Genomic DNA, 25304 nt, shown 5'->3' on the forward strand with positions numbered 1-25304 from the left:
GGTGAGGAATAACCATTGTCTTTCTTGTAACCATTTGTTTTAAAACCCGCTTTTGTTATAACCTAATGAATGAATATATATATGTGTATAGATACATATATATTCATTATTCAATATATATATATATATTTTTTTTTTTTCTTTTTTTTTTTTTTGAGACGGAGTTTCATTCTTGTTGCCCAGGCTGGAATGCAGTGGCACAATCTCAGCTCACTGCAGCCTCCACCTCCTGGGTTCAAGCAATTCTCCTGCCTCAGGCTCCCAAGTAGCTGAGTTTACAGGCATGTGCCACCACGCCCAGCTAATTTTGTATTTTTAGTAGAGACAGGGTTTCTCCATGTTGGTCAGGCTAGTCTCCAACTCCAGACCTCAAGTGATCCGCCTGCCTCGGCCTCCCAAAGTGCTGGGATTACAGGCGCAAGCCACCGCACCCGGCCTATGAATATGTATATTTAGTAATATGTATGTGTTACTAAGCACATCGATCTTTGGTTTGTTGTGTTACTGTGTTCTATCCTGGAATTCTTTGTAGTTGAACCAGAAGAATACCAAGCCTCTGAGAGATGCTTACATTTCCTATTTTGAACTTGCTCTTCTTATTCCAGTTTACTTTTTTACTTGAAATTTTTATTGAGATTCACATGCAGTTGTAACAAATAATACATGGAGATCCCTTGTACACTTCACCTAGTTTATCCCAATGGTAACATATGGGAATCAGTTTACTTTCTAATTTGCTTGTTGTTGCAAGTGTTCTCATAGGACCAAGAAAAAAGAATTCTTGATTTAAAAGTTTTCTGACAAGTTAAATATTTAGTATCACAAATGCAAACAAGAATTTAGCATCCAATGAAATGATGCTAGAAATAATAGTAATAGTGATGCAATATGAAGCAATATTATAATATGAGAGAAGTGCCAGGTAATTTTTGTGGGTGGTCATGATTATGATTATCAGGTGTTTTAGTTTGGATTAGGTTTCTAAATAATGTAAGGAAGAACAACTGCCATGGGCAGCTCACTCTCTACTACTAGTCAGCGAGAGTTCAGTATGGCTTTCAGGGAGGAAATGACCCTTTGCTAATGTAAAAACTTTAATGGCGCGATCTCAGCTCACCACAACCTCCGCCTCCCAGGTTCAAGCGATTCTCCTGCCTCAGCCTCCCGAGTAGCTGGGATTACAGGCATGCACCACCATGCCCAGCTAATTTTGTATTTTTAGTAGAGATGGAGTTTGTCCATGTTGGTCAAGCTGATCTCGAACTCCCAACCTCAGGTGCTCTACCCGCCTCGGCCTCCCTAAGTGCTGGGATTACAGGCGTGGGCCACTGCGCCCGGCCTTGGGGTAAATTTAAGTTTAGTTACCAAACTTTTTTGACAGCACATAAATTTGCCAGGTATTTGGGTGAGATAGATTCTTGGAAGATTTATTTATTTGTGCCAAAGTGTTTTCCTATTTATTTGTTTGGTTCCTTAGACTTTCTCTGAGTGGTAGAAGCGCAGGCCTGGAGAAGCCTGTATGGACTTTTAGGAGCACTAACAGAAATCCAGCGTCCAGAGGTAGTCATCAGTCCATAGACTGCTGTAGTTATTAAATCCATGAAGAATCTCGAAAAGTTAACCTTGTTAATTTCAGATGAAAATTAAAGTCAGTTTAAAGGTTTCCTACATGAAAACTGACTTTAGGTTTTACACTGGCAAGGATTGAAACAGTATGTCTCCAGTTACTCCCAAATATGTGGTATTTGTAACACTAGGGATGTTAATGTTGGTAAAATGGTTCTGTGTGGTCATTTTACAAAGCAGTGATAATTAGATTTTTCTGCAGGGTTTCTCAAAAATGTGAAACAATATGTAGTCACTCATTCAGAGGGGAGACTGTAATTCTCTAATCTTCCACTTAATCAATTTCTCTAACCATACATATGATACTTTGGCCTCTCTTTTTTAGTGAAATTATAGCAAGTCTGCAGGGCGTGGTGGCTCATGCCTGTAATCCCAGAAATTTAAGAGGCCGAGGTAGGAGGATCGCTGGAGCCCAGGAGTTCGAGACCATCCTGGGCATACAAAAAATTTAAGTTGGGATGGTGGCACCCATTTGTAGTCCCAGCTACCTGGGTGGCTGAGGCTAGAGGATCGCTTGAGCCTGGAGATTGAAGCTGCAATGAGCTGTGATCGTGCTCATTGTGGTGTGGGAGACAGCCCAAGCCTGTCTTTAAAAAAAAAAAAAAAAAAAAAAAAAGCCATATATATCTATATATGGCAAATCCTCAAATTGTGAATATTATCAATACTCTCATACTTCTGACTACCTTTATTTTAGAAATCACCTGATAATATTAATTAGTATTACCAATGTTTGTATTTTGTGATTATTAAATGGAGGAAGAGTATTATAAGTCTTGTTATCAATATAGCATATATTATGAGTATGTTGATGTGGTGGGCATCTTGGCATCCAGCATGTTCATATCTTGTTTTACATATAATTGTATATGATTTATTAGGCTACACTGTATATTATAAAACTAGACAATATATGTCAGGGTCTGGAAAATATAGCATAGGGAGAAATTTGTGGATAGTCCAATAACAGAATCTTGGCCAATTAAATTGATACTGGCATACCAGTGGGCTGTGCGGGAGCTTGAGGCTGCAGTGAGCTGTGATTGTGCCACTGCACTCTAGTCTGGTTGACAGTGAGACCCTGTCTCAGAAAACAAAACAATAGGGTTGGGCATGGTGGCTTTGTAATCCCAGCACTTTGGGAGGCTGAGGAGAGCAAATCACCTGAGGTTAGGAGTTCGAGACCATCCTGGCCAACGTGGCAAAACTCCATTCTGAAAAAATAAAAAAATTAGCCAGGCATGGTGGCAGATGCCTATAATCCCAGCTGTTTGGGAGGCTGAGACATGAGAATGGCATGAATACGAAAGATGGAGGTTACAGATTGTGCCACTGCTCTCCAGCCGGGGTGACAGGGAGACAGTCTCAAAAAAAAAGCCAACAAAAACAAAACAATGGGCTGGGAGCAGGTAGTCAAAGCAAAGGAAGATTGAATGGTAAAATTCATAATTTTAAAGGAAAGGATATCATAACTTATCAGGGAAATGGAATTTTTATTTACGTTGTGCTTGGAAAAACTTAATACCTATATATGTTGTTTTGTTTGAGACACAGTCTCCCTCTGTCACCCAGGCTGGAGTGCAGTGGTGCAATCTCGGCTCACTGCAACCTCTGCCCCCTGGGTTCAAGCGATTCTCTTGCCTCAGTCTCCTGAGGCACCCACTACCCTGGCTAATTTTTGTATTTTTAGTAGAAACAGAGTTTTGCCATGTTGGCCAGAGTGGTCTTGAATTCCTGACCTCCAGTGATCCACCCGCCTCGGCCTCCCAAAGTGCTGGGATTACAGGCATGAGCCACCAGGGCTGGCCTACGTTACCTATATATGTACAGAGGATATTAAGTGTTGCAGTGGAGGAAGTCTTCAGCAACTTTATAATATATTAACTCATGTATTTCATTCAGTAATTTCCTAACATGATCTTGGTGCAGCTTACTGAAGGAGCCTTGGCTGTGATCCTAAGTAATTAATGTCTTTGCAACTGTGATGCTCTAGCAGTTTTCTGGATACAAGCCTTTGGAACAGCCCCTCTAGTATTAATTTCTTTCCCTTCATTTCCTCTCACATCCCTTCAGCTCTTTGTTCAGGTAACCTTAAGGTTGCTTCTCCAGCTCCATGACAGTCTCCTTGTTAGTTTATTTGATGTGGTACAGTCTCCAAAACTGTAGGACCTTTGAATACACTGTTACATTGACTTGGTCATTTGTCCCTAACCCTTCGGTTCCTCTGTGGTCCTATCAATTTTTGAACTTGTATATCTTTTGAGTACAAGTTACATTATTGACACAATGTATATATGATATGTTAATAAATACTGGAACTTGAGAATCTGAAATGTAAAGGTATAATGGAGGTAAAAATCTAAAACAGTGACATTATTGAACATAACTTCAGATGAGTTACTAATTGGCATAGCTCTTTTTAAAGAACTTTTTATTCTTATTTGGCGTGCAAGTAGAAAATTTCATGCTTAATCCTTATATTTCTCTAAACTACTGCCATAAAGCCTATACACATGATTTTTATTACAGCTTTGAGATAATTTGATAAAATTTACCTATTTTAGGTGTTTGGTCATTTTTAGTATATTTACAGAGTTCCAAAATTTACAATTGTAGAATAATTTTACAATCTAATCTTTAGGTAATCATGTAACAGTCTAATTTTAGAATATTATGTCACTCCAAAAAGAAACCTTATGCCCATTAGTTAGAAACTCCCATTTGCCTGTCCTCTATCTCTTCACTCACCCCTCTCCCCACCCCTAAACAACTATCAATCCATTTTCTATTTCTTTTGATTTTCCTATTCCAGATAATATTTCAGTTTCATTCATATTGTGACATATATCATCCCTTTTATGGTGAAATAATCCATTGTAGAGCCATACCACATTTGGTTTATCCATTCATCAGTTGATGACTATTTAGAGTTGTTTACACTTTTTGGCTATTAAGAATAATGCTACTTGAAACATATGCATTCATGTTTCTGTGTGGACATAGGTTCTCAGTTTTCTAGGGTATATACCTAGAAGTGGAATTGCTGGATAATACAGTAACTATTTAGCTTTCAAGAAACTGCCAACCAAGCTGTTTTCCAAAGTGGCTTCACCATTTGACATTCCCACTAACAATATATAAAGGTTCTAATTTCTGTAATTGCTTTCCAATTCTTACTGTCTTTAATTTTACCCATTTTCTTGGGTGTGGGTTTGCTATCTCATTATGATTTTGATTTGCATTTCCTTAATGAGCATTGGTTTTGAGAATCTTTTTATGTGATTCTTAGCTATTTGCACATCTTTGGAGAAATGTCTACTCAAATCCTTTGCACATTTTTAAATTGGATTATTTTCACTTGTAAATTTTTTTCATATATTCTAAATATATGAGATTTTATAAGACGTCATTTACAAATATTTTCTCCAATTCTGTAGGTTGTCTTTTCATTTTCTTGGTAGTGTCCTTTAAAGTATAAAAGTTTTTAATTTTGATTGTTAATTTATTCTTTTTTCCCTTACACTTTTGGTGTGATGTCTAACCCAGGGTCACAAAGATTTACTACTATGTTTTGTAAGTGTTTTATAGTTTTAGCTCTTAGATTTAGGTATAATTCGATCTGAGTTCATTTTTTGTATGGTGTGAGGTAGGGGTCTAAAATCATCCCTTTAGAGAAAAACAAAGTCATCCTTTTACGTGTTGATAGTCCATTGTTCCAGCACCATTTATTGAAAACACCTCTTTCCCATCAAATTGCGTTCTAATAACTCTTATCAAAAATCTATGACCAGCTGTTTTTGTGCCATCAAAATGGTGCACATGAATGTCCTGACCATTGCTCTTAAGAGCATCAACAATGTCAAAACAAGAGGCAAACATCAGGTTCTTAGAAGGCTGTGCCCAGTGTTATTGTCCAGTTTCTGACTGATGATGAAGCATGGTTACAATGGCGAATTTGAAGTCATTTGAGATCACAGAGCTGGGGAAATTGTTGTGAACCTCACAGGCAAGTTAAACAAGTGTGATCATCCTCAGATTTCATGTGCAACTCAAAGATCTAGAAAAGTGGCAGAATTATCTGCTTCCACATCATCAGTTTGGTTTCATTATACTGACAACTTCGGCTGGCATCACAGACCATGAAGAAGCAAGATGAAAACACACATGAGGGAAAACCCTGGGATTCATGTTCTTGGGGATATAATACATGCAAATAAAATGCCTCAACAGACAAAAACAAAACCAATTGATAATAAATGTAAAGGTTTATTTCTGTTCTCTCAGTTACATTCCGTGGGTCTATATGCCTCTCCTTATGCTGGTACTATACTGTAATGATTGCTGTAGCTTTGTAGTACGTTTTGAATTTGTGAAGAAAAAGTCGTCCTACTTTTTCTTTGTTGACTATTCTGGATCCTTTTTATTTCCATATACATTTTAGGTTCAGTTTTGTCAATTTCTGTACAAAAGACAGCTGGAATTTTGATAGCTATTGCATTGCACCTGTAGATCAATTTGGTGGTATGGCCATTTTAGCAATATTAATTCTTACCCAGGCATGGTGGCTCACGCCTGTAATCCCAACACTTTGGGAGGCCGAGGTGGGCAGATCACTTGAAGCCAGTAGTTTGAGACCAGCCTGGCCAACATGGTGAAATCCTGTCTCTACTAAAAATATAAAAATTAGCCAGATGTGTTGGCACATACTTGTAATCCCAGGTACTTGGGAGGCTGAGGCATGAGAATTGCTTGAACCTGGGAGGCAGATGTTGTAGTGAGCTGAGATTGAACCACTGCACTCCAGCCTGGGTGATAGCGAGACTCAGTCTCCAAAAAAAAAAAAAAATCATATTTATGAACATGGGCTGCCTTTCCATTTATTTAGATGATCTTTTTTCTTTTAACAATGTTTTGTAGTTTTCAGTGTGCAACTCTTGCACTTTTAAATGTTTCTCTAAGTCTATTATTTTTGATGCTATAGTGAATGGAATTGTTTTATTTTTGGTTGTTGTAGTGTATAGAAATGCAGTTGATTTATTTTGTGTATTGATCTTATGTAACCTTGCTGAACTGGCTTATTAGATCTAGTAGTTTTTTAGTAAATTCTTTTTTATTTTTCTACATGTAAGTTCATATTTGTCTTTATCTTGCCATTTTTATAATGTAAATTATTTTTGCTGATTCTTAGTAATCCACAAAAGACCTTAAAATTTAGAATTTAGGGTTTTTTTGTTTTGAGACAGAGCCTCACTTTGTTGCCCAGGCTGGAGTGCAGCCGATCTTGGCCCACTGCAACCTCTGCCTCCTGGGTTCAAGTGATTCTCGTGCCTCAGCCTCCCAAGCAGCTGGAATCACAGGCATGTGCTATGATGCCTGGCTTTTTTTTTTTTTTTTTTTTTTTTTTTTTTTTTTTTTTTGATGGAGTCTTGCTCTGTCGCCCAGGCTGGAGTGCAGTGGCGCCATCTCAGCTCACTGCAAGCTCCATCTCCCAGGTTCATGCCATTCTCCTGCCTCAGCTTCCTGAGTAGCTGGGACTACAGGCGCCCACCACCATGCTCGGCTAATTTTTTTGTATTTTTTAGTAGAGATGGGGTTTCACCGTGTTAGCCAGGATGGTCTCGATCTCTTGACCTCATGATCCACCCACCTTGGCCTCCCAAAATGCTGGGATTACGGGCGTGAGCCACCGTGCCCAGCCTAATTTTTTTTGTTTTTTTGTTTGTTTGTTTTTTGTTTTTTAGAGACAGGATTTCACTGTGTTAGCCAGGCTGGTGTCAAATTCCTGGCCTAAAGTGATGACCCACTTTCATCTCCCAAAGTGCTAGGATTACAGGCATGAGCTACAATGCCTGGCTAATATATATATATATATATATTTTGGATTTTTAGTGGAGATGGGATTTCACCATGTTGGCTAGGCTGGTCTTGAACTCCTGGCCTCAAGTGATCTGCCCACTTTGGCCTCCCAAAGTGCTGGGATCACAAGTATGAGCCACTGCACCCGGCCTAGAATTTAGGTTGATGAAAAATTCTTACTTTCATGTCCTGTCAGGTAGATATATGACTTTTTAAATTTTTCTTACGATTCCTTGTATACAGCAGGTAATCATAGCTGTGAAAAATAAGGATAAGAATCCAAATTGTGTTGTATTTAAGCTTCATCAGAATAGATGGTACCTTAGATGCGGAATATAATTGTCATTTATAAGCTTAAATTTCTAGTTGTGCAGCATTTACTTTGGCTAGTTTTATCTGGATTATATTTTGAGAGTACTAGAGACCTCAGGCTTAATTTATAGAAGATCTTTAGGCAAGCGGAATAGAATATGGCAGGATAAAGCTGTGAAAGTAAGTTGTATGCTGTGAAAATGACCTTTTATATCTAGTCTGGAAAAGTCTAAGTAATCAAATATGTGCAGAAGTCCCGATGGTCTTTGAGTATTAGACTTGCTATCTTTCTGAGCAAACACCATCTTTGAGTGAATGCTAGTTGTATAGGAGGAAAGCAATGAACCAGAAGTCAAGAGTTTGGGTGATTCTTACAGTTTGGCAAGAGGTAACTTATGGGACCTGTTGAGAAATTATCTAACTCTTAGTTTCTGTTTCCACCTCTGCAAAAATGAAGAGGTATGGCTGAATAGTGGCGAATGTCCTACTCAGACCAAAAGTTTAGCATTTCTTCTTTCTCTAGTCTCACAGTTGCCCATAAATTGACTTGAAATCTCACATTGTGATCACATAGTAGCCTTTAAAATATATTTATATCAATGTCTGGGTTTGGCTGTCTTGAGTTTCTAATTTTTAATTTGTTGGGGTAGTATCTCATAATAGAGAGTTGTTTAAAAAACAAACAAAAAAACACAAAAACTCCCCTGCTGATTCTTACTTGCAAATTAGTTAAAGACCACTGCTTTAGCAACATAGAAGGTTAAGGGCAGCTTAATGTAAAGTAATAGTTCAGGCTCCCATTATTTTTTAAATGATGAAATATGATGGTGACGGAAATAGCAAGAATGAAGTAATGTTACAGCATTTTTATGGTTTATGAAGTAATTTGATATGTTAAGTCACTGAAGCTGAAGAGCAGTTCTGTGAAACTAGGAAAGTGCTGATCACCCCCCAGTAAGCAAATGAAGGAATTAAGTGATTTAAGCTTGCTGTGCTAATTATAGACAGAGTCTGGGACTGGAGGCACATCTGACTCCATTCCTATTAAGCTATCTGTTGGGATTATGTATGATAGATAATCTCAAAGACTTTTAGTCCCTTCTATTATGTGTTTAATTATCCTTGAAATGGGACAATTACCAACTCAGAAAGATGAATAAAGGTTAATAATCCAAAGTTGCAAGTCTATATTACTCTTTAGGCTGATGACTTTTTAAAAATTCCCTATATATTTTCAATTATGAGTTTTAATTATATTAAACTCTATATTATGTAAAATGAATTGTGTAATAAAAATTTTTAATAATGGCCACCAATTGAGGTAGAAAACAGACTGGGTGGGAACAGGGTGAAACTAATTGCATAATATGGTAATGACTCAAATTGTCACATAAAGTTGGGTGTTTACTTGGCTGGTGTTCCCTGGAGGTTATGGTTGCAGATATACCGGAAGACCCACTCATCAATTTTCTCCCTTGTGTTAATGGTGATTGATTTAATTTTTATGTATCTCTTCCAACGTCCACCACCCCCATTTTTTAAAAGGCAGGAAAATATAACCCATGGGCACTCTAGTACTTTGATTTGCTGTAGTACTGCTGTGCTATTCCTCATGCTCCTATATATAGGTAGAACAGTCTATTCTTCGGTGCAATCACTTTGGATACTTCTGGTCTCTGTGGCTGTGGTTCCCTTTAGTTCTTTGTATACGTGCCTCTTCATGCCTTAGTGTTATTGGTAGCTAGCCGGTGAATCATCAGAGAGCTGGGCCTCGGAAGTGGTGCTTTGCGGTGGAGTTGACATGAGGCTTACTTCTGTCCTTCTCTTAAGAATCTCAGGGATGTGAGGAAGCCCTGTATGTAATTCTGCACTAATCTCACTGCCTTTCAACTTTTGGCTTTCGTGGAAATGTGAGACAGAACTGTTGTGGTGTTTTCACCTGTCTTAGGAAAGACGGCTCTGAGAAGTATAAGAAAGGTTGCCTTGAGAAATTCTGTTTCCTTAAGTAACTAATGTTTTTATAGTAAGTATTCAACATTGTCTATTCCTGTTGGTTCACTGTGCTTTCTCTCCCTTTAGCCCCCCAGGTTCGCCTAATAGTCTTGGCTACTTCCCTACAGCTGCTAATCTTAGCGGTGTCCCTCCACAGCCTGGCACGGTGGTCAGAATGCAGGGCCTGGCCTACAATACTGGAGTTAAGGAAATTCTTAACTTCTTCCAAGGTTACCAGGTCAGTAGCTTGAAGGAGAATAATCCTCAGTGCCCTTATTACTTAAGTTGATTTGCCTACAGAATGCAGCCAGGAAAGAAACAGATTCTATGAAACTCGTGTGTGTATATATGCTAATGCATTTGCTTATGGAAACAAATAGATCTGGAGTCACTGTGGGGACCAACTTCAGACTCATCCCCTTGTCAAAAATTAAGGCTTTTCCATGCTGTCTTAAGTCTTCCAACTTAATCTGTTGGTTATTTTTTGAAAAGTGAGCTACTTGGGGAAAGCTCTTTAGGACATGCAGCAGTATGAGTGTTTACATCTAGAATAGGATTGGCTAAGGGGTTTTATTCAAAGTCAAGTGTCAAATCCTTGACTAAACCAATAAGTACTTAAACATGGGTTTTAAAGGTGAGTATTTAAACATGGCCAGAGGCCTCTGGATAACCTGAAAAAAAAAAAAATTGCCTAACTCCTAGGACACTCATGAGTCTTTAGGTGGTAACACCTTAGAATGAGCTCTCAGGTATTGGGCGAGCCTTTCATGTTTATTCTTGTGACTAATGTTTGCTCTTGGCAGTTTTTTTCTACCCCAGTCTGTGTCCATCAGCTGTTTTCTCACATATGCTAAAGAATGAGATGATTTTTAGTAAGAGTTCTTTAACAGTGAACATTGCCATTCCATCTAAGCAGATACCTTTCTTTCCTCAAGTCACATAATTACCTAAGTCTTGAATTCCTTCTTTCCTGCCATTTCTAAAAAATAAGTAACTTATAGTCTTTTTATTGTACTAATAGCAACAATTGTCCTCTTTCCTCCTGGATCTGAACGTTGCTTGAGTCTTTGGAGTGGAGAAGCTGTTTTCGGAATAATAGTCACATTCTAAAATAGCCCTTGAGCATTTTCAGTACAGCATTACAAGGGTTGTGTCTGTAGAGGCTATTTGGTGATTAGAATGGGTTTACGAGCTTGGCATCTGTGAGTCATGGAGGACTGTGATCTCAGCTAAAATTATCTCAGGGGCGATGCTACCAGCCCAAACCTACCAAGTGGCTGTCATTTTCTCAGGGGTTTTTAAACATATGAAGGACACTTTCTGACAAAATCTATGGCTGATAGTGAAAAGCTGAAGGAAGGTGGAGGTCAGTAGATACTCACTCCTCCCTAAGCAATTTTGCTGCCTTTGGAAGACTTTGAAAGGGGTTAAAAAGTTACTTTTTAAACTTCCTATCTGATTCATTAGATTATAAAAGGAAGATTTTACTAAAAGCTTATTGAGAAGGTTGCTTATTATGGAGAAAACATTTTGACTTGTGTATTTTATTTTTTCCATTGTTTTCCAAGTGAAGAAAGTTCAAAGAAAGTTTCAGGTTTTAGTACTCAGCTGAATTAATTTCTTTTTCATTTGTTTGACTAACAAACTTTTACATTCACACTGAATAGAATTAGGTTGCCTTACATATAAATTAGTAATGAGATTAAGCAGAATTGCTCTTTATTATTAAGAGTGTCGGCCAGGCATGGTGGCTCACGCCTGTAATCCCAGCACTTTGGGAGACCGAGGTGGGTGGATCACTTGAAGTCAGGAGTTCAAGACCAGCCTGACCAACATGAAACCCCGTCTGTACTAAAAATACAAAAACTAGCCAGGCGTGGTGGCATTCGCCTGTAGTCGCAGCTACTCAGGAGGCTGAGGCAGGAGAATCGCTTCAACCCAGGAGGCTGAGGTTACAGTGAGCCAAGATCACGGCACTGCACTCCAGCCTGGGTGACAGAACGAGACTCCGTTTCAGAAAAAAAGTGTCATGCCTGGCATTTGTGGGTATTTATTTTACCACAACCATGCAATCGGGATTATTTCTATGTTTATGACTAAAAGATTCACATTCTTCAAAATTGAGATAACATAACTTCAGTCTGTAGCAGTTTTTCTTTGTAGTAACTTCTTAGAACCATTCAAGGTTGGAATAGACTTGTCTAGTATAACCAGAAACATAACGATTGTGCAATATTATTTCATCTCAAGGCATTTGGCCTTCATTTCTGAAGTGCTTGGAATTTATGAACTGGAACAGTGAGTTAGGATTACATAGGAACTTCGGTTATCTAATTCAACGTATCAAATTATTCTGATATCTTCTTCAGTAATTTGAGCTTTGAGGCAGTCATAATGCATGCACTCAAAAATCTTTACACCTAACCCAAGTTTGTATCATTCTTACATAAAATGTGTATTTTCTACTGTCTTGAAGAGTACATGCCTTCTTGTTTCGTGTTCTCAGTTAAATTCACTACAGGGTTCCATCTTCTTTAGATTTGGCAACCAAGATGATAAAATCAGTGGATGACATTTTTTGAAAACTGTTCACTTAAGTGTAATCTGTGTTTACCTAGCGTGCATGTATTGGCTGTTGCCGGCTTAATGGGAGGTTTTAATTTTACTTCTAGTTATTTTATATATAATTATATAATAACTACATAACTAAGCAAATATCCAGGCAATAATTGGTTGAGTAAATAAAATTTCTTTCTCTCTTTTTTTTTTTTTTTGTTTTTGAGACGGAGTCTCACTCTGTCGCCCAGGCTGGAGTGCAGTGGCGCAATCTCGGCTCACTGCAACCTCCACCTCCTGGGTTCAAGCAATTCTCCTGCCTCAGCCTCTCAAGTAGCTGGGATTACACGCGTGCCACCAAGCCTGGCTAATATTTTGTATTTTTTTGGTAGAGATGGGGTTTTACCATGCTGGCCAGGCTGGTCTCGAACTCCTGACCTCGTGACCCGCCTGTGTTGGCATCCCAAAGTGCTAGGATTACAGGCATGAGCCACCGCAGCTAGCCTATTTTTCTTTTCTATCTGTTCTGAAGCTGAAGAAATTTGATGGTCTCTGATTCTGTCTCTTAAAAACATATCTTGATGTAATAATGGCATATATAATTTTATAAATTATCTTTAAATATAATTTTTTAATGTATTTTCCCCCCAACCTTTAACAAAATTTCTTACATAAAACTACTCTAGGCCAGGCGCAGTGGCTCACACCTGTAATCCCAGCAGTTTGGGAGGCTGAGGCAGGTGGATCACCTGAGGCCAGGAGTTCAAGACCAGCCTGGCCAACATGGTGAAACCCTGTCTGTACTAAAAATACAAAAAGTAGCCACGCATGGTGGTGCATGCCTGTAGTCCCAGCTACTCAGGAGGCTGAGGCAGGAGAAGTGCTTGAACCTAGGAGGTGGAAGTTGCAGTGAGCTGAGAATGCGACATTGCACTCCAGCCCGGGTGACAGAGCAAGACTCTGTCTCAAAACAAACAAAAAACTACTCTTTGTGTCTTCCATACTTCATCTAGGGTGGAGGTAAAGCCACAAAGACCAAGGATTTACAAACTACCATGAAAATACTTGGTAATGAGGATGTCATTCTGGTCCATAAATGTGTGTATATTTTAGATGATGTGTTTTCATACTGAATGGACTCTCAGGTATCCTTACATAAGTCCTTTAACATTTTCATTTGCTCTTTGTACTACCCTTTACCATCAATGCCTTTTACATTTTCAATAGATGCTAGTTTTTGTTTCTCTTCAAGTACTGATTATTGTTTCTTTGGACCTCTCACTACTTGCTGCCCTGTTGAGAGAATTAGACTGATATTACAAATACATCTAACACTATCTAAAATTCACTGCATTGTTTGGAGATACTGGGTATTGGGCTTATTGTACAATCCCTTGCAAATAACTAGTGCTCAAATATTTGATATGTAATCATACTTGCAGTAGCATGAAAACAGTACTAGGCAAGATCTGAAGAAATTGGCCTCCTAGGTTCTTGTGGTATGGTGTTTTGTATGTGTGTGTAATCCATGTTTTCAATCTAATGTCCATCCTAGAAGGGACTTTTATGGTATTTAAACATGTTAAGAAATAAAGGTTTGGGTTAGTAAATATGTATATGGCTTGTACCTGTGTTTGTTTCCTCCTATCTAAATGTCCTATACTTTTGTTGGTAGATCTATTTAGCTGAAATATTATCCATAGTGACAGTTTGTCCGTCTTTTGATCTTGTTTGTTTTAACTTGCATTTTAGTATGCAACCGAGGATGGACTTATACACACAAATGACCAGGCCAGGACTCTACCCAAAGAATGGGTTTGTATTTAAGGGCCCCAGCAGTTAGAACATCCTCAGAAAAGAAGGTAAGGCTTTATGATGTGCAAGTTAAATTATAAAGGGCCAAACAAATAGAGATCAAGATTCTGAAGGCATTTAGAAATCAACTGAGAGAATCCTTCTTTTCTTTAGTGTAATGTAAAATATCAGATATCCTGGAAGGAATGGAGACTAGAATTAAGTTTGTCATCTAGGTACATAGAATCTAAGCAACATTAATGGATGAGAGTTGTTTGTTACTGTGGGGCAAGGGAAAACTTTTCCCTTTGGACATTAATTTACTATCTCTCATGTGGAGTACAAGTTGAGTATTCTTTTTTTTAATTGAGGTAAAAATTACATAACATAAAATTAACCATTTTAAACTCATTTACAACTCAGTGGTTTTTAGTATATTCACAAAATCGTGCAACTACTACCTCAATTTAGTTCTAAAACATTTTTGTCACTCCCTGTTTTCTCTCCCAGTAGCTCCTGGCAACTAATCTGCTTTCTGTCTCTATGGATTTGGCTATTCTGGATATTTCATATAAATGGAATCATACATGTGACCTTTTCTGTGTTTGTCTTTTTAGGTTCACCCTTGTAGCACGTGTTAATGCTTCATTTGTTTTTATGACTGAATAATATTTCATTGTATGGACATGCGACATTTTATTTATCCACTGATGGACATTTTAATTGTTTGCACTTTCTGGCTATTGTGAATGGTGCTGATGTGACCACTCATGTATAATTATTTGAATATCTGTTTTTAATTATCTTTGGTGTGTACCCAGGAGTATAATCACTGAGTCATGTAGTGATTCTTTTGGATTGGGTATACTTTTTCCTGTTTCCTCTTTTATGTTCTATTTTTATTTTTTTTGAGACAGAGTCTTACACTGTTGCCCGGGCTGGAGCGCAATGGCATAATCTCAGCTCACTGCAACCTCTGCTCCCGGATTCAGGTGATTCTCCTGCCTCAGCCTCCCGAGTAGCTGGGATTACAGGCGCCTGCCACCATGCCTGGCTTATTTTTTTGTGTTTTTTAGTAGAGACAGGGTTTCACTATGTTGGCCAGGCTGGTCTTGAACTCCTGACCCTGTGATCTGCCCACCTCAGCCTTCCAAAGTGCTGGGATTATAGGCGTGAGCCACCGCGCTCAGCCTGTTTCCTCTTTTAAAAAGATTGTTGTAAAATAGACACAACGAAACTTAACAATTTTAAAGTGTCCAGTAGCATTAAGTGTACATTCACATTATTGTGCAACCAGGTACCGACGTCCAGCTCCAGAACTTTCTCATTTTCTCAAACTAACATTCTGTATACATGAAACAAGAATTCTCCATTCCTCCTTCTCCCCAGCCTATGGTAACTACCATTCTACTTTGTCTCTGTGAATGTGACTATTCTAGGTAGTCCTTCCTAAGCAGACTGATTGGTCCTTCGGTAACTGGCTTATTTATTTCACTTAGCATTATGTGTTTAAGTAGATTTGGGCATACGTTTAAATGTGCTTTAATCCAAAATGATTGGAAAGTTTTTGTTGCATGTCTTTTTCCTTTTCTAGAACTAAATGTAGACAAAAGGAATGCTGATAATTTTCTTTGAAAATTGTCTTCTAGATTAATGTTTTCTCCTCAGTCCCCATTAATCCACAATCTTTTCTTAAAGGATACTGGCATTCTTTGAGGCTTCTTGGGAGATGTAGTTGTAGGGATGTGTTTGGGAATTGATACTGGTTTTTCATCATTTTTGAGTTGAGTTTTCTGAAGCTGGCATGCTGGCATGTCATTTTCCAATTCTATTAACATTTTCATGGCTGAGGACCCTGTGGGTTTTAACCATGTGGATTCTAAACTGGAAATGAGGTTGCCAATACTTTGTCATCATTGAGAAATAAGAATTTGCATCTTAGCCCTTTGCTCTGAAGTGTGGAAACCCCAGTTCTAAGTTGGAAGTGAAGATTTTTTTCAGATCTGTCATTTTCGGTGAGGTTTCAGTATATCTTGGTCCTACCAAGGAGTGTCACGTACGAATGCTTTGCAGTGGTAATGGGTGTTCTCTAGTCTTTGTCTCAGTGGTGAGAACACATTGTTCTAGCCTGTTGATACCATTTTGGTCCATATTTTCTTTTCACATGTTCATTGTTGAATACCATGTTGTTTATGAATTTGATTAACGCATAGTCTATATTTTTAAATGAGTATACTGACTAAGAAATGACTGGAAATGGAAGCTTTTGACATTACACCAGAAATGTCCTAAACTGACTACGAACCATTACTCACCACCTCTAGTTTTCTACCCTGTGTTTATATATTTGGAGTCATGACAGAATAACAGATCGGGCACTGTGTTCAAATCCAGATGTCTGCATCTTTTCGTCATAATAAAGTCAGGTCAATGTGCCTCTCTATTGCAAATTTTTAAAAATACAGATCTGGCTAAGAGCAGTGGCTCATGCCTGTAATCACAGCACCTGGGGAGACTCAGGTGGGCAGATCACTTAAGCCCTAGGAATTTGAGACCAGCCTGGGCAACATGGCAAAACCCTGTCACTACGAAAAAAAATACAGAAAATTACCTAGGTGTGGTGGCATTTACCTCCAGCTACTCTGGAGGCTGAGGTAGGAGAGTCAATTGAGTCCAGGAGGTCAAGGTTGCAGTGAGCCATGATTGTACCACTGCAGTCCAGCCTGGGTGACAAAGAGCAAGACCCTGTCTCAAAACAAAAAAAGCATAGATTACTGTGTGAAATACTTGGCATAATTTATCTTATTTAATTATCTTACCAACTCTAGGAGATAGGATTATAAAAGTATTGGGTGCTCATTGCAAAGAATTTGGAACAGAGAGACAGGTATAAAGAAGTCACTAATAATCTCACCACCCAGAAACAAGCATAATAAATACTTCCTTTCATCCTCTCATACCCCCATGCAATTTTGAACCTTGTTTCTTTCCCCTTAACCTTGTATTGTTATACACATATTTTTCACCGCCTCCTTATCAATATCAAATTCATTATCATAACCGAGTGGCTCATGTTCTTATAAGTACTTATATCCACAGTTTCATTTGAGACCCACCATAAGCCTGCAAGGAGGCATCATGGGCCCATTTGACAGATGAGGAAATGAAACCCAGAGAGGTTAGGCAACTTACACAAGTCATACAGCTAATGATCAAGCTAACAAAAAGATCCAGGCCTTCTGCCTTCACTCTGAGGATGCTTTTCTGTTAACCAAACTGTAGCATGGCAAAGGGCTTCCAGTGGACTTCATGGTGGCCACCGAGATACGTCCACATCCTGATCCCTGGAACCTGTGACTATTACCTTCTATGGAAAAAGCTGTAATGAGGTTCTTGAGAGGAAAATAGATCATGAATTATCTGGGTGGTCCCTAGATACAATCACTCGTGTAAGAAAGAGGCAGAGGGAAATCAGACAGAGACACATACAGAAGAGGAGGCAGCAATACGACGAGGGAGGCAGAGATGAGAGAGCTGTTGACACAGGCCAGGAGTGTTCCCAGCTACCAGCAGCTGGAAGAGGCAAGGACCTGACTGCTCCCTGGAGCCTCCAGAGGATGCACAGCCGCACCGACACAGTTTCTCATTCCTGGCCTCCAGAATTGTTAGAGAATGAATACCTCTTATTTTATGCCACCCAATTTATGGTAACAGCAGTGACAGGAAACTAACAGTATTTTTAAAAATATGTTAAGAGGGCCGGGTGTAGTGGCTCACGCCTGTAATCCCAGCACTTTGGGAGGCCAAGGCGGGCGGATCACGAGGTCAGGAGATCGAGACCATCCTGGCTAACATGGTGAAACCCCGTCTCTACTAAAAATACAAAAAATTAGCCAGGGCGTGGTGGCGGGTGCCGGTAGTCCCAGCTACTCGGGAGGCTGGGGCAGGAGAATGGGGTGAACCCGGGAGGCAGAGCTTGTAGTGAGCCGAGATCGCGCCACTACACTCCAGCCTGGGCAACAGAGCAAGACTCCGACTCAAAAAAAAATGTGTGTGTGTGTGTGTGTGTGTGTGTGTGTGTGTGTGTGTGTGTTAAGAGGGCCGGGTGCGGTTGCTCATGCCGGTAATCCCAGCATTTTGGTAGGCTGAAGCAGGTGGATCATCTGAGGTCAGGAGTTCGAGACCAGTCTGGCCAACATGGCGAAACCCTGTCTTTACTAAAAATAGAAAAAAATTAGCTGGGTGTGGTGGTGTGTGCCTATAATCCTAGCTACTCAGGAGGCTGAGGCAGGGGAATTGCTTGAACCTGGGAGGTGGAGGTTGCAGTGAGCTGAGATCGCGCCACTGCGCTCCAGCCTGGGCGACAGAGCAAGACTCCATCTCAAAAAAAAAAAAAAAAAAGAAAATTGAGCGAATGATCTCATGGCTGGCTATAGGATCAGGTAAAGAAAGCTAACACCCACAGCGAGGTCTGGTAAAGAAGTCACACTATTCTGTCTTCTCTTGCCTTGTCCCATCAACCCAGCCAACACACATTGACTGTCTCACTGAATCAGTGGAGATATGCCTCATTTAACCATTCAAGATGCCCACAAGCCTTTCTGGGAAGGAGATTGGGTGTCTGGCTGGAAGAAATGCTTCCTCAGATCACCAGAAAGGGTGTTTTTCTCCAGTTACTGTTACATTCCAAGTTGCTTTCTTCTTTTTCTTTTTCTTTTTTTTTTTTTTTTTTTGTCCCCATAGAGACAAGGTCTCACTATGTTGCCCCAGTCTGGTCTTGAACTTCTGGGTTCAAGCTGTCTGCCTGCCACAGCCTTCCAAAGTGCTGGGATACAGGCATGAACCACTGTGCCTGGCCAAGTTCCAAGTTTCGTATCTGTTAGGTCTCGAAGGCAATGTCAGCCCCCAAATTTAAATCTATTAATGATATTTTGGCTTGTACATGGTAGCTTATGCCTGTGCATGGAAGATTGCTTGAGCCTGGAAGTTCAAGAATAGCCTGGGTGATGTGGTGAGACCTCGTCTCTACAAAAAATTAAAAGATAGCCAGGTGTTGTCATGCACGCCTGTAGTCCAAGTTACTCGGGAGGCTGAGGTGGAAGGATGGCTTGAGTCCAGGAGGTTGAGGTTGCGGTGAGCTGTCATCGTGCCACTGCCCTCCAGCCTGGACGACAGAGTGAGAATTAATGAATGAAAACAAGTTTTACAAACTAAAGTTTTATATTAATACATAACTTTTGCTGTTATGATTATAATAATCATAGGGACATAGGGGTTTTTTTGTGTTTTTCTGAGATGGACTCTCACTCTGTCACCCAGGCTGGAGTGTAGTACTTAGATCAGTGTTATCTTTCCCCTTTTTGTTATTGGACTGTCAGCCTTAAGCAACAGGGCTTTGCTTTTTTGATAGGTGTGTTTTCTAGGCCTTCCATAGGATCTGTTCTAAAGAGTTCAGATTACATAAACTTTCTAAATAACGAGAAATTCCTACTGAGAAATTTTACGCAAAAATAACACAGTATTTACCTCTGTCTGGACGGTTACCAGTTAATTACATGAAAATATATAAAAACTGTATTTGATCATTTTGTAACTTGATGTTGCAAGTTCTTGTGTAAGATGATTAAAAAGAACAAACTTTTTATAAGATCTTATTTTTTCCATTTAGATAATCTGAGTCCAGAATAACAGTAAAAACACATAGGAAGTACTTATAGTTTCCTGAGTAGCTGGAACTACAGGCGCCCACCACCATGCCTAGCTAATTTTTTGTATTTTTAGTAGAGATGGGGTTTCACCATGTTAGCCAGGATGGTCTCAATCTCCTGACCTCGTGATCCGCCTGCCTCGGCCTCCCAAAGTGCTGGGATTACAGGTGTGAGCCGCTACGCCCAGCCTTCAAGTGAGCCTTTTACCTTAGCCTCCCTGGTAGCTGAGATTATAGGTGTTCTCCACCATGCCTGGCTGTAGAATTGCAGGGTTTTTAAGGGATTATAGGTTCATTCTGTAGCATATAGCACCAGTGGTGAAATCCAGATATCTTTAAAGACTTCTTTGTATGTAATACTTTAATGACAGTGTATTACAAAATAAAAACATGTTTTAACACAGATCTTATTTGAAAGGGAAATAAGATTTGTAAACGTCTGCAGTTGTAATTCTCAACTTTGTTTGCTATAGCTAAACGGGAAGAGGAAACATTTTCTCTATCTCCTTCTGAGATTGATTGTTTTTTTTTTTTTTTGCTAGCAGTTAGGAGTCTGCAGTTTCTTTTTGTTGTTGTTGTTGTTGAGACAGAGTCTTGCTCTATCACCAGGCTGAAGTACAGTGGCGCAATCTCGGCTCACTGCAACCTCCACCCCCCGGGTTCAAGCGATTCTCCTGCCTCAGCCTCCCGAGTAGCTGGGACTACAAGCACACACCGCTACTCCCAGCTTATTTATTATTTTTAGTAGAGACAGGGTTTCACCATGTTGGCCAGGATGGTCTCCATCTCGACCTCATGATCTGCCTGCCTCACCTTCCCAAAGTGCTGGGATTACAGGCATAAACCACCGCTCCTGGCCTCAGTTTCATTGTTACACAGTCAAACTCCACTGGCATTAAAAAGCGGTTCGAGAAGGCTAAACGTTTAACTTTAACTTTTCCTGGCATTTCCACATTTTATCAGAATATGAAGGCTTAATTTTCAGCATCTACAAAGATGCTATTTCCTAGTATAAATGTGATAGGAATGAAGAAGTTGGTACTCATTGACTCTAATAACTGGCAGTCCCAGGGTTGACTGATGTAGCTGGATCCAAGGGTTTGCTCATCCAAACTCACTGAGATACCCCTAGCAACACTTGGCCTTCACTGGCCTGGCTTACGTTCATCCTAAAACCACAATGACCTGGGATATGCAGGGCTCTAACTGGCCATGCCTGGGCCCCTTGTTTGGCTCAGTGGTAAAACTGCCTCTTAGGGGCTTGAGATTAGGTGATGGGGCAGTTGTTTTCAATTCAGGTGCTACTGCCAAAAGAGGGGTAAAATAGATACTGATCAATAGTGTTGGGTCATTGATTTTCTTATCTGAATTTAGTGTCAAAGGAGAAGCCTTTCAGCATGTGGTATTTTAAACTGAGTGCCAAATTGTGGTCACTTTGGAAACCACATTTAAAAGATGCATCCTAACCAGTATTTCCGTGTTTTTTAAATACCTGATATTAGATTTGTACCATTTGTAGAATCTGTGTTATTAAGGCAGATTTAATCTTCAAATAAATTAATCTTCATGTGCTTCTGAGACTTTTTTTTTTGCTAGCAGTTAGGAGTCTTCAGTTTCATTGTTAAGCAGTAAAACTCCATTAGACATTTCATACTGGCCATATGAAATAAGACTGAAGTCTAAAACATTCCTGTTTTTCATTTACATGTCAAAGTATGCATAATGGCCATGTGTGGTGGCTCACACATGTAATCTCAGCACTTTACAGTACTTTAGAATGCCACGCAAGAGGAACACTTGAGGCTGAGTTTGAGACTAGCCTGGACAACATAGGGAGACCCCATCTCTAAAATATATATATATATCTTTTATTTAGCCTAGGGCCAGGTGTTGTGACTCACACCTGTAATCTCAGCACTTTGAGAGGTCAAGGCAGGAGGATTGCTCGAGGCCTGGAGTTTGAGACCAGACTGGTCAGGATGGTGAGAATCTGTCTTTACAAACAATTTGAAAATTAGCTGGATATAGTGGTGTGCCTGTAGTCCCAGCTGTTCAGGAGGCCGAGGTGGAGGATACCTTGAGCCCAGGAATTTGGGGCAGCAACGAGCTCTGATCTCACCACTGTACTCCAGCCTGGGTGACAATGCAAGGCACCATCTCTTTGAAAAAAAAAAAAAAAAAAAAAAAAAAACTGCAGTGAGCTATGATTGGATCATATCACTCCATACTCCATCCTGGGTGATGGAGCTAGACCCTGTTTCAAAACAGTATATAATGCCTACTAAAAGTTCTTATTTTAAGGTTGTATGGAATATAAGTAAAATAACATAGTGGGACCAATCTGTATTAGTTTAAATCCTGCATCTGCCCATTACTAACTTAATCATTCTGTGCTTCAGTTTTTCCTTCTCTAAAATGGGGATAACAAGGTAATCTAAAAGGTCGTATGTGGGGATGAAATAAATTTATCCATGATCCATATAAAGGTGCTAATCATCAACTAGTCACAGGCATATAGAGCCCATATGTTTGCTGTTATGTCATGCCTTATTGCTTTTTTTTTTTTTTTTTTTTTTTTTTTTTTTTTTTTGAGACAGAGTCTCCCTCTGTTGCCCAGGCTGGAGTGCAATGGCATGACCTTGGCTCACTGTAACCTCCACCTCCCAGGTTAAAGCAATTCTCCTGCCTCAGCCTCCCAAGTAGCTGGGAATATAGGCACGCACCACTACGCCCAGCTAATTTTTGTATTTTTAGTGGAGATGGGGTTTCACCATGTTGGCCAGGCTGATCTCAGACTCCTGATTTCATGTGATCTGCCTGCCTCGGCCTCCCAAAGTGCTGGGATTACAGGCATGAGCCACCATGCCCGGCCCCTTATTGCTTCTTATTAAGTGTCTTAGAAATTATTTGGAATTTCTTATACTAGAATTTAACTTTAAAATTTTGTCTAAATGGTTTTGTTTATTTTGGTAATGATATTGAACCTCTAAGGAATGAATGAAATAGTCTCTCCAGAAAGGAGCTGAGCTGAGCAGAGAGTCGGAAACCATACATGTTAAACTAAACACATGATACTACAAAGGGTAGGAGTGGTGCAGAACGCCAACTACTGTGTAAACCATGGAAACTTCCTTGGCTAGTGCTGTACTCCCAAAGCCCTTGCCATGTAAATGCCAACTATGTCTGTGTGAAATAATAACTTGGACCATCTTAAGGCTTTTTTTCCACAAAGTCCTTGTGGAATTTGAAATCATTTTTGTGGCTGCTGAGAATGACATTTAGAGACTATAACATTTCCTTTTATTCACTTTTTTTTTTTTTTTTCAGTGTTTGAAAGATGTATGGTGATCTTGAAACCGCCAGACAGAAGAAAACTTCTAGCAAATTCAGGGGAAGTTTGTCTACACTCAGGCTGCAGTATTTTCAGCAAACTTGATTGGACAAACGGGCCTGTGCCTTATCTTTTGGTGGAGTGAAAAAATTTGAGCCAGTGAAGCCAAATCGTAACTTACAGCAAGCAGCATGCAGCATACCTGGCTCTTTGCTGATTGCAAATAGGCATTTAAAATGTGAATTTGGAATCAGATGTCTCCATTACTTCCAGTTAAAGTGGCATCATAGGTGTTTCCTAAGTTTTAAGTCTTGGATAAAAACTCCACCAGTGTCTACCATCTCCACCATGAACTCTTGTTAAGGAAGCTTCATTTTTGTATATTCCCGCTCTTTTCATTTCCCTGTCTTCTGCATAATCATGCCTTCTTGCTAAGTAATTCAAGCATAAGGTCTTGGAATAATAAAATCACAATCTTAGGAGAAAGAATAAAATTGTTATTTTCCCAGTCTCTTGGCCATGATGATATGTTATGATTAAAAACAAATTAAATTTTAAAACACCTGAAGATAAATTAGAAGAAATTGTGCACCCTCCACAAAACATACAAAGTTTAAAAGTTTGGATCTTTTTCTCAGCAGGTATCAGTTGTAAATAATGAATTAGGGGCCAAAATGCAAAACGAAAAATGAAGCAGCTACATGTAGTTAGTAATTTCTAGTTTGAACTGTAATTGAATATTGTGGCTTCATATGTATTATTTTATATTGTACTTTTTTCATTATTGATGGTTTGGACTTTAATAAGAGAAATTCCATAGCTTTTAATATCCCAGAAGTGAGACAATTTGAACAGTGTATTCTAGAAAACAATACACTAACTGAACAGAAGTGAATGCTTATATATATTATGATAGCCTTAAACCTTTTTCCTCTAATGCCTTAACTGTCAAATAATTATAACCTTTTAAAGCATAGGACTATAGTCAGCATGCTAGACTGAGAGGTAAACACTGATGCAGTTAGAACAGGTACTGATGCTGTCGGTGTTTAACACTATGTTTAGCTGTGTTTATGCTATAAAAGTGCAATATTAGACACTAGCTAGTACTGCTGCCTCATGTAACTCCAAAGAAAACAGGATTTCATTAAGTGCATTGAATGTGGATATTTCTCTAAGTTACTCATATTGTCCTTTGCTTGAATGCAATGCTGTGCAGATTTATGTGGCTGCTATTTTTATTTTCTGTGCATTACTTTAACACCTTAAAGGGAGAAGCAAACATTTCCTTCTTCATCTGACTGGCAATGGCCCTTTAACTGCAATAGGAAGAAAAAAAAAGGTTTGTGTGAAAATTGGTGATAACTGGCACTTAAGATCGAAAAGAAATTTCTGTATACTTGATGCCTTAAGATGCCCAAAGCTGCCCAAAGCTCTGAAAGACTTTAAGATAGGCAGTAATGCTTACTACAATACTACTGAATTTTTGTAGAGTTAACATTTGATAATAAAACTTGCCTGTTTAATCTCAATGTTTGCGATTTTTTGTTGTTGTTGTTATTAGAAGAATTGTACTGATGGAAGTACATAGATAAGCCATCTCTTCCTAAGATGGTGGTAGGGTTTTTCTCTAAACTTATGTATAAAAGCTACCAGTGATAAATCTACTCAAGATGGCCTGGCATGGTGGCTCACGCCTGTAATCCTAGCACTTTGGGAGGCCGAGGCGGGTGGATCACGAGGTCAGGAGTTCAAGACCAGCCTGGCCAAAGATGATGAAACCCCATCTCTACTAAAACTACAAAAATTAGCCGGGTGCGGTGGTAGGTGCCTGTAGTCCGAGCTACTTGGGAGGCTGAGACAGGAGAATCGCTTGAACCCGGGAGGCAGAGGTTGCAGTGAGCCGAGATCATGCCACTGCACTCTGGCCTGGGTGATACAGCAAGACTCCATCTCAAAAAAAAATTTCTAACATTTTATAGCAACATGTATTATCAGTATCACTTGACATGCAAACTCTGTTGTTAGTGTGTTGCAGTTCTGAAATTAGATTATAACCCCAAGGGCAGGGATTATGCTGTACCTTTATTTCCCTCAATGTCTAGCACTTTTTTTCTTTTTACTTCATAA

At 39.4% G+C, this 25304-nt stretch overlaps 1 protein-coding gene across 7 annotated transcripts in view; it reads left to right on the top strand.

The window, feature by feature from the left end:
- Window positions 1-24706, top strand: part of ESRP1 (epithelial splicing regulatory protein 1) — a 66571-nt gene extending 41865 nt beyond the window's left edge. For 2 of the 7 annotated variants that reach the window (XM_063817331.1, XM_063817328.1), the window contains exons 14-16: window positions 9874-10024; window positions 14095-14204; window positions 23171-24706. In XM_063817331.1, the coding sequence (XP_063673401.1) occupies window positions 9874-10024; window positions 14095-14169 (226 nt within the window). In that variant the 3' untranslated portion in view covers window positions 14170-14204; window positions 23171-24706. The remainder of the gene's footprint in view (window positions 1-9873; window positions 10025-14094; window positions 14205-23170) is intronic. The other 5 variants (XM_001143826.8, XM_009455670.5, XM_009455672.5 and 2 more) reach the window with 3 other exon arrangements.
- The last annotated feature ends 598 nt before the right edge of the window (window positions 24707-25304 follow it).

This window comes from Pan troglodytes, chromosome 7 (genome assembly GCF_028858775.2).
Source record: "Pan troglodytes isolate AG18354 chromosome 7, NHGRI_mPanTro3-v2.0_pri, whole genome shotgun sequence".
Taxonomy (NCBI): Eukaryota; Metazoa; Chordata; class Mammalia; order Primates; family Hominidae; genus Pan; species Pan troglodytes.